This window comes from Accipiter gentilis, chromosome 1, assembly GCF_929443795.1.
Source record: "Accipiter gentilis chromosome 1, bAccGen1.1, whole genome shotgun sequence".
Lineage (NCBI taxonomy): Eukaryota > Metazoa > Chordata > Aves > Accipitriformes > Accipitridae > Astur > Astur gentilis.
The window spans coordinates 46,093,416-46,111,144 of NC_064880.1; the positions used below are offsets into that span (position 1 = coordinate 46,093,416).

General features: G+C 36.8%; 1 protein-coding gene across 3 annotated transcripts in view; it reads right to left on the bottom strand.

The window, feature by feature from the left end:
• DPP10 (dipeptidyl peptidase like 10) overlaps positions 1–17,729 on the bottom strand; it is an 882,866-nt gene that overhangs the window by 540,271 nt on the left and 324,866 nt on the right. For all 3 annotated transcript variants that reach the window (XM_049813528.1, XM_049813537.1, XM_049813518.1), the window contains exon 3: positions 13,973–14,068. In XM_049813528.1, coding sequence (XP_049669485.1) covers positions 13,973–14,068 — 96 coding nt within the window. The remainder of the gene's footprint in view (positions 1–13,972; positions 14,069–17,729) is intronic.

The window sequence follows — 17,729 nt, forward strand, 5'->3', positions numbered from 1 at the left end:
AGACTTGTTCATTTTCATAACAAGGAAAAGAATAACAGATACTGTTATTTCAGGGTATATTTTAATCTAGTGGTGAGGCAATCAATGGCTGTGTGTTGTAGTACTCAGGATAAACACACCCTATACTAAAAAAAAGTTTGGTTAGAACTAGTAAAAGATTGCTCTGAAGATGGTAATGAGACAGAAAGCATGTAGTCCTGAAAGACATACTGTCTGCCTCTACTTCCATATACTATATAGCAAATGGGGGACTTGGCGGTGGAGGTGCTTGGGGAAGGGGGAGCCCAATGACAGTACCTGAAGCAAAAAATTTGTGCACCTTGACATTCAGCTTTTTCAATACTCAATACTCTTTCCTGTCAGACATTAGCTAAATAGTTAAAAATATAATTTAGCTTTATAACTTCTACTGGAATAATACAGTAGAACTATTGTTATTATTTCCATTATAGTAACATGCATGGGCTAATCAAGGTCTTCAAAAGTAGAGTTTTGAGGCCAAAGTGTTTTCAACTAACAATTTACCACAATAGGAGCTCAAGAAATAGCTGGAAAAGAGAACAGAGTATTAAAACAGAGAGGAACATTTATGCAACACTTTATACGATCATTTTAAATTACTAAAAAAAGAAAGGACTAACTTCCTAGAACAGCCAGTCCGTGCCTCTAGGAGGACAAGGTACAACACTAGGTATGAAAATGGAAAAAAGATAAGAATTCATAACTTACATAAAATTCATTACATGTGCAGTTACCCAGAAAGCAAAGAACTAGCAACCACCTTTGAAACATCTCATAACAGAAGAGCCCATTTCCATATCTCTGTACATCTGGAATCCATCAGAAATCAATGAAAATGCTGCAGGTTATAATATTAACTCGGCAACTGATTTCCATGAATGGAACATGACATCATAGTTTAGGTAATTTATAATGTGGTTTGGAGTTGTAATTGACAATATGGCTTAGAGCCTCCCTCTCTAAATTGCTCATAGAGATGACTAGAAAACAAAATATTGGAGAGTGCAAGCATTTTTATTCCAAATTAGAATAAATTGAAAATCTTATCTTTTTTTTAAGAAAACATTCCTCAGAATTTCAGATAGAATATATTGAAATACTTGTTTTTAAATTTTGAACTATTCACTCTGATAATACCAAAATACAGCATTTTTGCATGAATAGTGTCCACAAGTAGTATAAAATACATTAATATAACAGAGAAATGTCAAAATGAAATGTTTATACTAAAGAGAAGATTTCAACATTTAAACAAAAAAGAAATCACATTATCCAAAATGTGAGAAAGTGAACTATTTAAACCTTTTTTCACAAAGCTTTTACAGAAACATTCCTTCATATAAAACTTGCAAGTGAAAACTAAAAAAAGAAATTGACAGAAAACTTTTCTGACAAAATTATCTTCAGCCAACCATAACTGTCACTCTGAATCTAACTCATGCCAGTAGCACCTGAAAAGTTATCATCACCTGACAGCCGCTTAGTGACCTTTACAGATGAAGTCTCTCAGTCGAGATCCCAGTAACAAATATATAAATATCTGAATCATCATTACGGAATTAACAGACCCATTTTGGCAGACAAGACTGCCAAACTCCAAGTAACTCCATGCCGAAGAAGAAAAGAGGCTGCCTTCTTATCCTAGAGATGGTTGCTCTAAGATGGGGTCAATAACTATTACTTTTGAAGCTATTACAACTACTTCTCAGGTAGTGCCTGTCCTGCAATAAAACAGATTAACTTAACTGCTTGATGTTTCTTTTGCTATTACTTACAACGAGGACTCTAAACTGCTGGATTTTCATGGCCACATTTTTCAAGTTCAAGTACTTTCAATTTTTACTTTCAAATTGCAATTCACAGATCTTTAGGCTTCCAAGTAGGTTTGGCTGAACTTAAAAATCAGTATTTCACATACAGAAGAAATTTTGCCAGCCATATGCCTAAAGTAGGCTACAAGTACAGAAAGCACACTCTACATTTCCGTTTGAAGCACTTGTCACGTAAGATGGTCTTCATTCATCGAGTAAGTTCTCAACTACGGATAAAAAACCCTCTCAAAACTAAAGATGTGCTTTTTCCCTGAGGAGAAAAATATCATGGAAAAAGTCAGCCAAAACTGGGTTAAAGTTGAATCACTCTCAGCATGGGAAGCCAATATCTAAATTCTGTCAAAAACCCAATTGTTTCTCCCATTCCCATGTTTTAATAATTTTATTTTAACCAAGAATTTGTTGATTATCTCACTAGAAAGGCTATGGGTTTGTATAGCCCTATTAATGTGTCAAAATCAATTTATGTTTACCGATTTGACAAAACGATACATCGTTGCTATGATGCTTACTCGTTGGCAAATATCTCACACAAGTTGCATAAAAACTTGTCAGACTCAATAAACAAGCAAATACCAAGTTGCCTCTGGTTCATCTTAACTTTACAGTCTCATACAGACAGTATGGGGGCCACATTTGATTTCTGCAACAGTAAATTAAAAATGTAATTAAATCAGATTATCAAAAATGTAATAATTTATAGCCCTTTTGTTCTCACTGCACTTCACACATCCCCAAATGAAGACATAGCTACAATTGTAAATTACAACTTTTGACCAGATGAAATGGCAGGCAGGTCGGGCCACCAGATGCTCCTCGGGCACTGTCAGCAGGGTCAGGACAATAGTACGGCTTTGGTCAAGTTTTGGGGCTGGCTGCATGAGTGACACATCACATGAGTGCCTTTAGCACCAGCATTATGTATCCTGCTCATCACTGGGACAGCTCTTATCTCTCAAAGATCAGAAACTCTATGACTAAGTGGAAGTTCTCACCACCTATACATGTCCTCCCAGAAGCTGCCTGGAGTTACAGAATAAAGAGATGTCCTTCATAGGAAACACATGTATCCTGTGGCACTGATGAAGTAAGTGCTGACACAGGCCTTTGTGCTCCCCTGGACTGTCCCTTCACTTCTCTCTCCTCCTCCTGTCTCTGCTTTCTCTGTACCCAGTTGCTTTCCTTTTTTCTCATTATGTTTTTGTTGTTACTTGTTCTATGCTTTTACTCAGTAGAGTTCTCCCTCCAGTGCCTGCAACAAGATGCAGTTTGGATCAAAATCATATAACACTTGTGCCATCTCCTCCTGCTCAACACAAACACTTCATGGAAAAATTTAACAGAACTGATGCACTGAATAGACCCTTGCAAGAATCCTAAATATATGACCTAAGTATATATAGATAGATAGATCCACTTTTCCAAACATACTAAAAACAGACATCCTTCTCCATCACACTGAAAGAGATAACAAGCAAAATTGTTCAAGTACCAACCACCTTTTCCTTTGAAGAATAAACTTGGCATGGTACCCATTTCTGTGTGTCTGAACTGCCTTGCCACGCCAGAGGTAGAGGATAACTTCATGCATTTAAGAAAAAGAATGCATGGCACAGAAAGCAAAATAGACCAGGGAAATGGATGAATGAATGGCAAACATGAGTCAGTGTCTCTGAAATCTGCCATTTGAACGAGAAAAGAAAAATCAAAGAATACACAATGGCATCAACTAAAGAGAGAAAAGAAAAAAAAGACTAAAAGTGTAATGAACTTATATATATGTCCATAGATTAAAAAATGCCATTTTGATGGATCCATTATGTAAGCATTTGAGCAATACAGTATGGTACACAAAGCACTGTTTTACTACCTCTTAATTCAAGAAAAAAATGAACAGACAATAAAACACAAGGATTAGAAATGTAAAACTTTCGTTTTTAAAGATAACTACTTTAAACACTGTACAGCTTACTAATCTGCCACAAAACACAACTGAGCATTTGTTAAAGGACTGTCTATTTAGACAAATAAGAAAACTGAAGAATATCGAAAGGATTTATTTTAGGCAAATGGGAACAAGGCAGAATCAGCCAACAGTGCTGCTGCATGCAGCTACGACTGAAGGTATATCCCGCTCCCATGCAGCATTCCTTTGAAGAGAGTTGAATTGCTGATGAGCAAATTAGAACCGACTTAAATGAGCCTGTAAGAAAGACCATAAAACCAGTTGCACATATAAACAGCAGCTTCCAAAGGAAAAGCTAACAGGTCATTACAAATCCAACCCACGGGGAAAGGACTACAGCTCCAGTTGGGCAACAGGTACCCTTCTGCTCAGGAACAGTGATGATAAGTGGGGAAAACAGAACAAGGAAGCACAGGATGAAAAGAATACTCTTCACGTATATAAACCTACTAATGCATGAACACATACATCTCTGAAGTCTTTATGTATAACAGAAAAAAGTGTGACATTCTGGAGGGAACTCACAAATCTGTTGCATAGCACCCACCATCTATTATCATTCCAAAACTCTCAATCTCCTGTTCAGGTTTGCTCATGTAAGCAAAAATATTTGTCCTAGAGGGTAGCATCCTAAGAGTAATGATGTAGCACATCCAGTTTATACTTGTTCATCACATTAAGGACTGCTTTCTTAGTCAAAACTGTGTTACTGAGAAAAAGTCTCCCCCTTTCATGGACATCGCTATGGTAACCAGAATAGTAACCCTAATAAATGCACTACGCTCAGGAGACTTTTTCTTCAACAAACAGGGAGAACTAAGATTTAAGTGTCTGGTCCACTTTCGTAGGGGTTCACATACAGAATTATTGTACTTAACCCTTCAACATTAGGTTGCTATCTATAAATATTGCTTGAAAAACATAAACCATTCTGCTAAACTCTTTTGAAACACAATACCTTATACAACAGATACACTCTGTGTAAGTATTTTCTAAGTATATTGATCTCTTTGTTAAATTCATAATGCTTTGTGTTGTGGAATAACTAAAAAATCAATAGGACATAAATTTTAAGAAGGATTGCAATGATTAGTTGTATTTTAGGATAAAGGTGGCAAAAGGTAGTTTGATCTTCCACTAGTTGGAATACTTGATTTCATTTTTCCTAATTTATATCTCAAACTGTGGATTTTGTCCCATACCCATAGATTTCGACAAGCACGGCATCAGTCTACATCTTAATGAATACAACTAGAAGTAAGTTGTTACAAGAAGTAAAGCCTCTTCAGGAAAATAAATTTCAGGTACTCTGCAGAGGAAGTGTAATGTGCCTAGTGAAAAAAAACCAAAAACCAAACCAAAACCCAAGACAAAAACAAACAGTCAGAAAACAAACACCCAGGAAAAAACTTTTGCAATCAATAACAGTAATGCTCAAGTGAAGAAGAGAGCTACTAGACAGTGTAGAGGTCATGACTAATACAACGCTGTATTAGTGTACAAAGAATATTGGTGAAGGAAGGGAGATTTCTAAAGAGGCGCGCTGAGAAGTCATTTACAGAATACAATGGTGACACAAGTTAATGGCCCTGAATACATAGCACTATTTAATGCTTGTTAACGATCATTAACACTGGCACCAGTATCGATGTAGCAATGGGGTTTAACATAGTTGATCTGAGCGGCAATTACCCCAGATCTACTTCTAAGCAAGCAAGTCATGTGGCACCTTAGAGATATCAATAATATGAGAGCAGAAAGTATTGCATGCAGCATATCCTAATAGTGTGGTCGGGCAGGAAAGATCAGCTAAAATTTACCACTAAGTAACATTATTTAAAGACCAGACTGCATATATCCTACAGGAAAAAAATAACTGAGGGAAAAACTCTATTGTGTTACAATCCGTGAAACAAAGAATTTTAATGAGGAGGACAAAACACCTTCCTGAGCAACAGGCTATACAACTGCTCATCCTCAGGACGGAGAATCAGAGGATGAGAGGAACGGTAACCCTCTGGCCTCCTGCCCACAGGGGAGAGCTCTGCTGCCAGCTCAGTGAGCATCCCACACCTGCAGAGCCACAACATCTAAACAGGCGAGATCCACTCACAAGGACAAGTCTCAGAATCTGAAGCCCAAAAGCATCTCTGCTTCATGGAAGAAAATTAATATTTCCTTTGTGATAATGATTATTGATGAAAAAGACCATTTTTTTCCTGATAAATCCCTACAGAAATGAAATGAAATCTCCACTTCCATGCAGAAAAAAAGTTTAGTATTTTCCCCATCCTGGTTTTTAAGAGTGCGTGTTACATTCATGCAGAGCTGCACATGCTTTCTTATTTGCAATTGTACTCACAATACTGCATAAAATAATTTGTTTCAGTTTGTTTCCTGTTCACATTAACACTTTTGTAGCTTTATGCACCTCACATTATTTATCTTTTGCTTTAAATGCATTCTTCATGTGCAATATTTAATAAATTCATTTTCTAACAAGAGAAATGCAGAGAAAACCAAAGAACTACTGCACCTAAACTTAAAAAACCAAACCAAAACAAAAAAAAAAACCCAACACCAAAACCACCCAAACAAAGAAAATCTACATTCTTCCTAAACCAAGATTGGTCATTGTTTGATAAGCCAAAATTCCTGCATCAAGGAACACAAGGCACATTGTGCCTGGTACCAGGGGTGGTTACCTCCACAACCTTACCCTGAATGACCAGTTACCCATCTACAGCTGGCTTGTAGGGATGTCTTCAGCATCAGCGCAAATACAGCCCCAAACTCCTCCATTCAATTCCCTAATGAGAGAGTTGAATCATTCAATCCATTTCACAAAAAAACCATTGTTTAAATTCTTTTGTTTAACAAGTTATTTTAATTAATCAGTAGAACAGTATCAATCAAAACTTTTACTCCCCTTTTTAGCAGTTTCTGAGAGAAACTTCAGCCAGCCTGGAGGCACTTTGTATCTTTTCAAAATTTCTGGGGATTTTCCAAAGCTTAGTCTTCAGACTTGGCAAGAATTGGGTGTGTAATTCACACCACTACTAGAGTTTTATGAAAGAAAAGTTTTAGCTAAAAGCTTCCAAAGATTGCAGCACTGTCTAGGATTTTTTTTTTTTACTTGCCTTTCTACCTGCTGCTTTTCCCTGCAAGAGGAATCAAAGTCCAAGCACCCTCCGCTGCCTTTCAGCAATAAACCCTTCACGCTGAACCACAGGCAACAAAACAACTCCCTGGCCTGGCTTCCAGCTTCAGGGTCTGCACAGACAGATTCAGATAAATCATGAAAGCTATATGCAGAGCTGGGAAGTGCACCACCGTACACACCTCTCTTCACTTCTGCCCAAGTCGCTGACAGAGCATTAATGCATCCTATCACAGCTTAAATATCTGAATGACAAACACAGCTCCTGCTACACTGAAAATGCACTTGTGCACAATGGCTGCATTCCAGCCTGGCCACTTCAGGCTCTCATTTAATTTAAGGAACAGGAAAAAAAAAAACAATATAGGAGTTCACTCTTAATATCCATCATAAATTGCAAGAGTAATACCAATACATATAGATGTACAATTCCAATAGAGATATTTATCTGTTTATTGATTCCAACTCAGCAACGACTTTCTGGAGCAGAATCTGTCTCCTTTCATTGCTCAGTGGTGGACTGATTTCTTGTACTTGACCCATATCCATTGGCAAACACCACAACATGCTCAGCTCTGATAAATAAAGTACATATTTGCCTCATGCACAGGAAAAGCTTCCTTTAAAAAGTGCCAAATGTTTTAAACCATAGTTTCCTACATAATGTTGGCACAGGTGGTACTGTGGAATCTGTGTGCTGTGCTTCCCAAACCACTTCCATTTTTACCATCCACAATTTTTAAAGCAATTTCAACCATCTTTGTGACAGGTTTCCCCAGAATCACTTTTTATTTAATTTTTCAGGATAGACAAGAGCCAACAGAGACTCAAAGCAAGCACCAGCTCAAGCAAAGGCCACCATCTACAAATTTCACTCATGATAAAGGCAGTGTACAGCATGAGAGTGGTGCTAGGGACAACAACAAATAAATCTACGGGATGCCACTGTCTCATTTGCACCTTAAGGAAACCAAACGTTATGAGAAGCAATAATACTTCTTCAGCCAGGTAATATCTTGCCATGCTAACTTTAATACAGAGTCTACAAAATATTGCAGTGAAAAGACTGTTGAACTGTAAAGCAAAAGTGGTTTAATATTATTTTATTTAAAAAAAAAACGGAAAAGAGAGACTCTACTAAACACAATATATGTTTGCAAAATAAAATGTGAAGTGGGGACAGGGATTTCCTCCATAAACCAATCCCTTGGTTTCACTGATGTTCAAAAGGGTGGGCATCATCCATTCAGGTTTTTTTTTCCTCAATGCTGATAAAAGTGATGTGTGAAACTAAATAAAGATGCCCACATCAGAACCTGTAAATATTACTCAGAAAATGAAAGCCATGCCTCTGCTGAAGCTAATACAGGAAATCTGGAAACAATATAAAGACAAAAAAAAACCCAAATAAATACAAGAGCTTGAGTTAAAACAAAACCAGACTTCTATTGCCTTGATACTGTTCTCAAGGCTGAGTGAAAATATTTCTGACTTGGGACAGAGTAGTTTATTATCATCTCCAAAGAAAAACATTAAAACTGTAAAAGGGGGAGGGGTGAAGTGTTGAAGACTCTTTGCCTTGAAAACATGTGCATGAAAAAATTATTTGCTTTAGAAATTAAATCCAAACAGGTTATACCTGCTGAGATTGCCGGCACAACCTAAAATTTTATGCTGGGCAAACTGATAAACCTCATTCCAAAAACAGGGTTTTACGACAAAAGAAGGAGGTACAAATACATGTTTCCTCCAGAAATCTCTCATCAAAATGGTGCATTTATACTCACCCTGATTAGTTAAAGAAAAGGACTGTGTTCACCAGGATGACACCAAGGGACAAAACTATCCCCAACTATTTTAGGGTTTTCTGTATCATCTGCAGCAGAGGATGTGAGCACCAACTGCCTCCCTGCATCTGCCACCACTCCACAGGCACGCAGAGCGCTGCTTTAGCAGGGAGCTGCTGTTCCTCTGGAGGGATGGGACAGGGCAGTGGCCGCCTGCCTCCAGCAGCCACCAGTCTGGCAGGCAGCAGTGCAGCAGTTTGCCAGGGACGGCTGCCCACCCCGGCAGCCACCTGCTCGAGGCACAAAGTGTTGATCAGCAGCTCCTGTCTGACATGGCACAGGAGTTTACAAGGTCTAAAGGCAAGGAGGAGGTTGATATGTGGAGAAAATGCAGCTTTTCAATGAGGCAGGAAACCCTTCTTGAAACACAAATTGCCACCTCATCCCCTCCAGGTCTTTTCCCTTCCCCCAAAGGTCAGTCTTCCTTCCCATATTGTTTCCGACTCCCCATGACCTCCTTATTTTCTTTCTTCCTCCCAAAGACAGAGAGGGCTGCTGCTTGTGAGATAAGTCTGTTTTCAATACAGTGTGGGGTGCTACAGGAGGGAGTCTCTGCCATCTCCCCAGTCCTCTCCCTCATACTCCAGAATCTATGCTTTTGTATCAGCAGGACTGTGTTTGCCTGCAGAGATGCGATGCTGCCCTGCCATACACCTTACACTATACTCTTCCTGTGACACAGTGTTGCAAGGGTTACTGAATACAGAAACAGCTGCTCCAGAGGCAAGCAAGACAGAAAGAGAGAAATATTTATTTTATCACGTCACAATTTCAGCAAAGCACCTTACAGAAGTTTTATCCTAAGCAGGTGCTTACATCCCTCCCAGCTCCATAAAGCACACACGCACATACTCAGGTGATTTGCTGAGCTTTATCACAAGACGGGAGTTCAGGTCACAGCCTGCTGCAGGCCGTCATTCAAACTTCAGGTCCTTCTCTGACACTCAGATATATGAAAAAATATCATAACTGGGCTGACTATATACACCCATCTGACAGAATACAAGCAAGGAGTCAATGCACTCTATCAGATATAGGAAAGGTTGGCAAAGATTATCTAAACAGCAAAAATGCAAGCAACTCCCATATTCACAGAAGGAATAAAGGCAAAGATTCTTAATTTTATGGTCATTAAAAGCCAGAGTCCCTGATAATAAGAGATGCAAGTACAACCACCAAAGATCTAAGGATTAGACTGCAAATCTTTACAGCCCTCAGCATTTCTCACAGGCCAGCATACATGTTTCTAAGTAACTTAAGAGAAATTAAGAAAATATCCTGAAGAAAATGCTTCAGTATGGTTCAAAGATCCAGCTGCATACTGCCGATATTGACAGATAAGCAATGATTCATACATTGGTTTTTGAACAACTAATATCATACAGTTGTTGTCACTGATACAGCTAGTTTAGAACTATGCCCTAATACATCACATATCATGACCTGCCATTAAATATACTGTACTAACATGCAGGAGACATGTTCCTAAAACAAACTGTGGTCATGAAACAAGAGGCTACGCCCAACCTGAAGCAGAGAGTGGTCCCTGTTGGAATATGGTTAGAATCCAAGAGAAAAGCAATGCGAGATACATTAAGTCTCTTAACAAGGTTTTTGGCAAGGGAAAGCATAGGGCAAGTTTAACAGCAGTGCTTTCTTAAATTTAATTACTCTGGATATTTTAAACTACATTGCAGTTTTGTACTTAGACTTAAGTAAACCAAGCCATTTTGCTATCTAATGCAAAGCCCTTATCAGCAGCAATGTGCTGTCAGATTTAAGTACTTTTATTATTCATGGCAGCATTTTAAATTCTCACTTCCTATTAGAAAACCTGAAGATCAATAATGCTAAGGGAAGATGTACTCACATTTAACATCTTCAAAACTATGCCAAGCAACTGGAAGGCTTTCTGAAACCAAACACGCTTTCAGATAACACAGACTGAACTGATTGATGGTTGTGTATGCTCTCTACCATGTTCTTTTAAATACAGTTGAAGTGATCAGGTTTATAATTGAAAAAGCTTAGTAAACAATTATTTTCAAGAAGAATACTAGCCATCATCTATATTTTCTCTCCTTTATAAATTCTTATCAAAAAAAGACAAAAATCCAAGTCAGGTTTAAAAAAATTTGCCTTTGAACTAAAACAAAAAAAAGAAGAAAAAAAGAAAAGGAGGGGGAAATCTGAAAGACACCTGCAGAGGTACGTCTTCAAATTACATTAAACGTGAATATATTTTGTTACTTTTAAAACTAGCTCAAAATTTTTCTTTTATTTTCTTTGGCAAGAGCTGATTATCTCAGATAAAGAACATTTCCTCTGCAGCTTTAAACGTTTGCATAATTATTAACTTTGGTGGCAAGCACATAAAATTGTGGACTCAGTTTCAAGCAGAAAAGGAAATGGACTGTAAAAACTTCTGTACGTAGGAGCTTTTCTTTTTAAAGAGTAGACTAGAAATAACCACATAGGGATGATTTTTGTAATGGAAGAACTTGCAATCAAGGGAGAAATAAGGGGAAATTCAAACATCAGTATGGTAAGTTTCATTAAGTGGCAGCAGTTAAATACTAGACCTTACCTAAGAACACAGTGATTCATCTAGCAGTTGAAATCCTTAAATCAGACATTTTTTCTACAAAACATGCTCTAGACCCTGCAGAAACTGCTTAGAGCAGGAATCACTTTTTCAATCTCTATTCCCATCCCTTCCCAGGAGGTCAAGATGATAAAACTTTCAGATGGATACAAATTATTCTATCCCAAGAGGAGCAAAACTAGTAGTATGTAGCTACTTATTTTCTGCTAAAATCTTCCTGTGCAGAGTCCAGAAGCACTTACCCTGCCAATATCCAAAGAAAGTGCCAAATGCTCACCTCCAACTCCAGAGTAATGAATGCTGAATATTAAGTTCTATATTTCATTCTCCATGCATATAATGCCACCACTGCAATGTTACCATGCCAAAATGGAAAACATAATCTTATCCTAAGTCTTAAAAATAAAACAGAAGCAGGAAGCAGAAATGCTGCTTTGCAAGACTCCTACACATTTTGTTTATTATATAAGATACTGATTTCATTGACCATACTGGGAATTTTCAAAGAAAATGGATTTAAAAAACAAACAAACAAAAAACCCCTATACATATTTTTTCTGTGTTTACCAGAAATACTAAACAATTAGTAAACTCCTTAATTATCCCCACTATTTCCTCAATTCCCATACACACACATACGCTAATAAGAAAAAGTCCATTCTTTCCCTTTTTTGGTACTACTGGACTTCATTGCTTCTTTGGCAAATACACACAGGAAAACACCTAACTGCAAGCTTAGGAGTTCCTGTATTGGCTGAGAAAAACATCACTGCAGAAAGACTGGATATCAGTACAACTATACTGATATTAAAACACAGGGCCTTTCTTTATTAAAATGTATTTGTAGTATTATTTTCCATGGATGGAAAAGTTCATAACTATACCATCTCATAGGTTTTAGACTAGATTGTTTACAACTTCCGGTTTTCCATTGTATGAGTTTCTTAAGATGGACTTTGAAGACCACAAAAGAAACCTGTATCCACCCAATTGTTTAGCACCAAATTCCACATTTCTTTTTACCACACCTGGAAAACTCTTGAAAGAAGCTTTTAACTTATCACAGGTTGTAAAACAGAGTTAAAAATTACAATAAACTACATGTTTTATAGTATCAACAATATTTACCATAACTCAATCTATAAGAGTTGACAAATCCACTAACAATTAGGAGCAATATTTTTCAAGTAGGGTGGGGTCGAAGGCAGTTGCTTTGTGAATTTAACAGGTAACAACAAATTCATCAAAAACTGCTTTAGGTTTTAATTAGCCAAACAGTCTTAACTGGAAAAAAGGTTTCTCCCAAACACAAGAAACTGTTCCTCTTGGCAACAGCACTGTTCTGGCCTTACCCAGTACCAGAGTTTTTGGCACTGACTGCAGTCAGAAACCAGTCCAAAGAAGAAACTAAGAACATCTCAGCAACTGTATGGTCATTGGAGTAGCTGGGGGAAGGGGAGTGGCAGGAAACTAAATTGAGCCTCCCCTCTCTTACCCCTAAACTACTGGATAACAAGTAACTCAACACCAGAGCTGGTCCTGGAAAAAAAGACTGACCTTACTTTTCTCCCTTTTAATCCTTTTTTTTTTGACACACACTTACCCTTGTTACGTCCATTTTATTCTTTAGAGTATATCATAAAGCAACAATTCAATTCAATCATATAGTTTCCTACAAATGAAAACCAGTTCTAGTTATTACTGAATGCCAAAGTTGATTAATGTAATTAAATCATTATTCCCCGTGCAAAGTTATTCTGAATTTACATACGCAGTCACCAGACTTCTGAAGTCCTACCTTCCATAGAGCACTCCTTAACAATACTCTATTTTACACAAAGCCTATTTTTATTCCTTTGATTATAACACCTGGAATAATACAAAGATCCAACTATAATGGCACAAAATAGATGGTCACTGTTGTATTACTTGTACATTGCTTGCAAACAGAGTGTGAACAACCCATGTGATCAAGAGAAAAGGAGTTCAATGAGTTGAAAAAATTTGAATGTTTTCTTTTTTACATTAAAACTGCATAATTCTTTGGGAATCTGCATACCATTTCTAAATCATTTAATAAAGTAGACTATTAAATACAATTTGTAGACATCAGAAAGTGACTAAGCTGTACAAGTATATTGAAATATTTAAGAATCCATTCCAGATGAGAGTTAGAACCAGTTCTCAAATCCCAAAGTTCAGATATTAATAGAACAATATAATTTTCTGAATTGATCATTTTGTGAATCCATAAACAAGATCCAGTTCTTAAAAACAATTCCTCACTGCTTCCAACTGAGTCAGTAGCATAAACAGAAGATTTTAGTGAGTTTCTACTAGATGGAGCTTTAAAATTAGAAAGCCACTTCAAAAATTCATGAAACAGACATGATTCAGAACTACAAGGAAAACTGGGACACTAGCCAATTTCAAGAGAGTTTGAAATTTTAACTGATTCTTTCTCAGTGCCTGGATAGTGATATCATTCAATATTCAAAATTATTACCTAGTTCCAAATTACATGAGAGATTATACACTTACCATTAATCCATTTAGCTTCTGGATTATGAACTATGAACTCTTTTCTGAAGAGATCTTCCAAGGACAATCTGGTTTCTGATGAATTTGCGAGTTCATCTAAAATAAACACAAGATCATTTTAGATAGTTATTAAAAACAACATATTCATTATAGCTTGCAAAACATTAGAATTACAGAACCAGAATACATAGTTCAAGGGTCCTGTCAAAATCAATAACAGTACCTTGCTCTTACTTTTTTTCACTACAAGAAAATGTTTCATTTTTCTTCAGTAAAGCTTCAGAAAACAAGGCACTGGTACCTTATGGACAGGCCAACTGAAGGATATAGTGTTTGACTATTTATTATACTGGGACCATAGTGGCAAAGCTCCTTCCCACAGCCTTACGCCGTAAGAAAAGTCTGATTACAAACCAATACAATTGGAGCTTTTCCTTCCAGTGTGTCAGGCATCCACCTTCTCTATGAGAGGATCTTTTTGTTAGTCAGATTTTGTCCTTACAGATTGCTGGTATTAAACAGCACCCCTGAAGACAGACCCACAGAAAAATAGTATTTAGAATCACAGCAGTCAAGGAGCAATCTTGTTATCTTGATGTCAACCCAGTATGTTACCAGCACATTTTTAACAAAGAAAAGTGCTTTGTAAAGGTCATATCCTGTAATACATTTCAGATGAAAATGCAACCCCTTCACAGTGAATAAAGTCAATCAGTTTCGTTATTGGTCTTTATTCAGCCAAATTTCTCAATTAGAGGCCCAGCTGAAAGCTTACTGGAATCAACAACAATATGATTTTTTTTTTTTTACTTTAAATGTCAGCACTGCCTGCTGCAGTCACTTCAGTTAGTATTAATAAGGTACATCCTTGCTGTATTGAAAAGAAACTCCTTTTTAACGCACATCATAAATTTACAATAGATTCAAGGCCATCACAGCTGCTCACTGCACGGCACTGCTGCATTTTGCACGTGCCTCCTTCCCAGGTCTCAGCAGGGCCCCGGTAAGCCCTTGCTGTAATCAACTCTTCTTGCACTTGATGTCTTATAAGGCTAAGCATGCAGAGTTGTTCAAATCCGCTCTCATAAGACAAACGTTCTAATCCTTAAATAAGCTTTTTGCCCTCTTCCTACCTTCCAGGGATAAAAACAGCCTGTTTGGGGTTTTTTTTAGTCTCCAAGTCCAGCATGGGACACAATATTCCACTTGCAGCCTTACTAGAGCTTTACAGCAGAGTAACATTATCTCTCTTGATTTATACCTAATCCCTCTGTTTACACATCATGGGACATTGTTAGCTCTTGCTCCTGCCACACACTGAGTTTTTATCTTCAAAGTAAGCACATGTTGTTATATATGCTCTACTCAGCTCCACAAATACGCTGCCTGTCTTCAAAACACTACTTCTAACTTAACAGCATCAAATACTGGGCTCTTCATATGCCCATTTACCCCTTCCTCCATAACCTTGCTGACTACCAACCCTCAAACAAGCTTTTTTTCATCACCTGTTTTGATTCAACATACCCTGGTCCTGATGCTGTTTGTGATCCCAAAAGGATTCCCCTTCTAACCTTTCTTGAGTCTGTTTCTATTTATTGTGACCCCTTATATCCTGCCAGTTTGCCAAGTATCAATCCAGCTCACACAAGCTGTTATGTTGCCAAAAATTGTCTTACCCAAGGCAGTTTAGTTTTCAGAGGAGGAGTGGGGGGGGTTGGTTTATTAACTCCTTTAATAAAAATCACTAAAACAATATATCAACTGTGTACAGAAAGGCTATTGGAGAAGAAAGGTACACCGGCTCTGTTCTCTGTCTTTTAATTCACATGCCTGCCAAGTAATCTCAATATAAATTGGATTTTAAAGTAACTTTTTAAATTGCTGTTAGCATTTCTAAACTGAAAATCTTGCTTGAAGCATCTTTAAGCAACTTTACTAGATATTCAAAAAGTAATTTTTTTTCCAATGCTAAGTCATTACCAAAATAGAGCCTTGTTTGTAATCCTTGACACTAGCTTACCACTCTGTCAATATTTCATATTGTATAATTTATAAGAAAATTGTTGATTTGACATCAAAAGACTCTAAAATAGTAATTTAAGTTTCTAAAATGCCTAGTTTATATATAGCAAGATGAATAACACATCATGTGAACTCTCAAAACACTATACTGGGTTAATCTTTCTTGAGGACAAGCACAAATTAGTATGTACTTCAGGAAGTACTTGTTTTATTTTCAAGACTGCCTTTTTCCACTTCATGTTTATTACCACATTACCAAATAGCCTACTATCTCTTTTTCATTTCCATTTTAAATTTTATTGAATTATTCCTTGAAGGAATCGTATTTCCAATGTCCTCACACTATTTCCCACGGATTTCTATATTTCAGTCTGAAATTATATATATTATGTATAGAAAATGAACACAGGTTACAAAAGATACAAACAAAATCAAATGTTAAAAACTAAATGGCTACTTTTAAACTACACATCAAACTAACAACAGTTCAACAACTGGTATGTATTTATTGAAAATGACAAACCTGTTTGTGCTTGCTAAACTAGAAGACTGCAAAAGTAGAAATAAATAGCCTCATTGCTTTTCATGAGTTTATAGAATATTATTTTTGCAGGTTAAAAGTAGTCTAAACACCTCATAAAATTTACCTTCTAACTTAGCAAATACAACTCATAATGATGTAGTGTAGTATATTATTAACTCATACTCCTTACTGACTTTTCTGTAGAAAAAAATATTTTAACACTAGAAACTACGATGAATGCTCGATGTTAAATGCTGCCTGAAAAGTGGTAAAAAACCACTAGTAAACTGTATGCAAGCTAACAGGTATATCAATAACTGGGAATTAGTATAGTTTATATTATGTTTGCATGAAAAAGGAAAAACAACTTGCCAGAAAGTAGTCAGATATCAGAACTTGTTTGCCCATTTACAGTAGTTACAGGGAGCGTATACAGCATTGAACAGAAACCTGAATCTTCTAGTAATGAATCTCCACTTCAGCAAAAATAACTTTTAGTTTGCTTTCCATTTATTTAAAAGTAAAAGAGTAGTATGAGAGATGGTGTGGAGGGGTCAGTCCCAACCCTAATATTCTAAACAGAATATTTATCTATTGGACATCATCCAAATGGATCCTCTTCCGAGAGCTTGATTTTATTCAAAACAATTTCAAAAAAAGCATTTTCTGTCAGTTTGGCTGACGTAAATGTTCCCTAAAGGAATTTTTTTCTGCAAAGCTCTTTTTTTTTTTTTTTTTTTTTTGCATCAAGAGATAGCAAAGTAAACTCTGAGTTTGCTTTGAGTCTATGATTAGAGTTACATGCCACTTTGCTCAACAGTAATTACCATATATCAGTATGCATGGGTTTAATGCTAACATCAATATCTCAGTAATGGAGTCCCACATAAAGCAGTTGAGTTTGCCACATCTTCAGAAACTGTAAGTTAACATGAAGGTAGAACCACTGTCATTCCCAAAATGAAAAACAGCCTTAAGTGTTGTGGCAAAACACCTGTACAAAGGTGGCAACATCTGTACAACTCTTAGGCTGTTCTTAGGTGATTTTTCATATAAAAGCTTTCAGCTGCTTGTACTTCTAATTGAGCATTCCTTAGTTTTGAAATATAGATCAAGAGTGGTTGATCAGATAGGTCTTCAGATAATTCCTACAATGTGGAACATACTATCATGACGCAAAGCACAAACCCATGCTGATTTAAAGGCAGG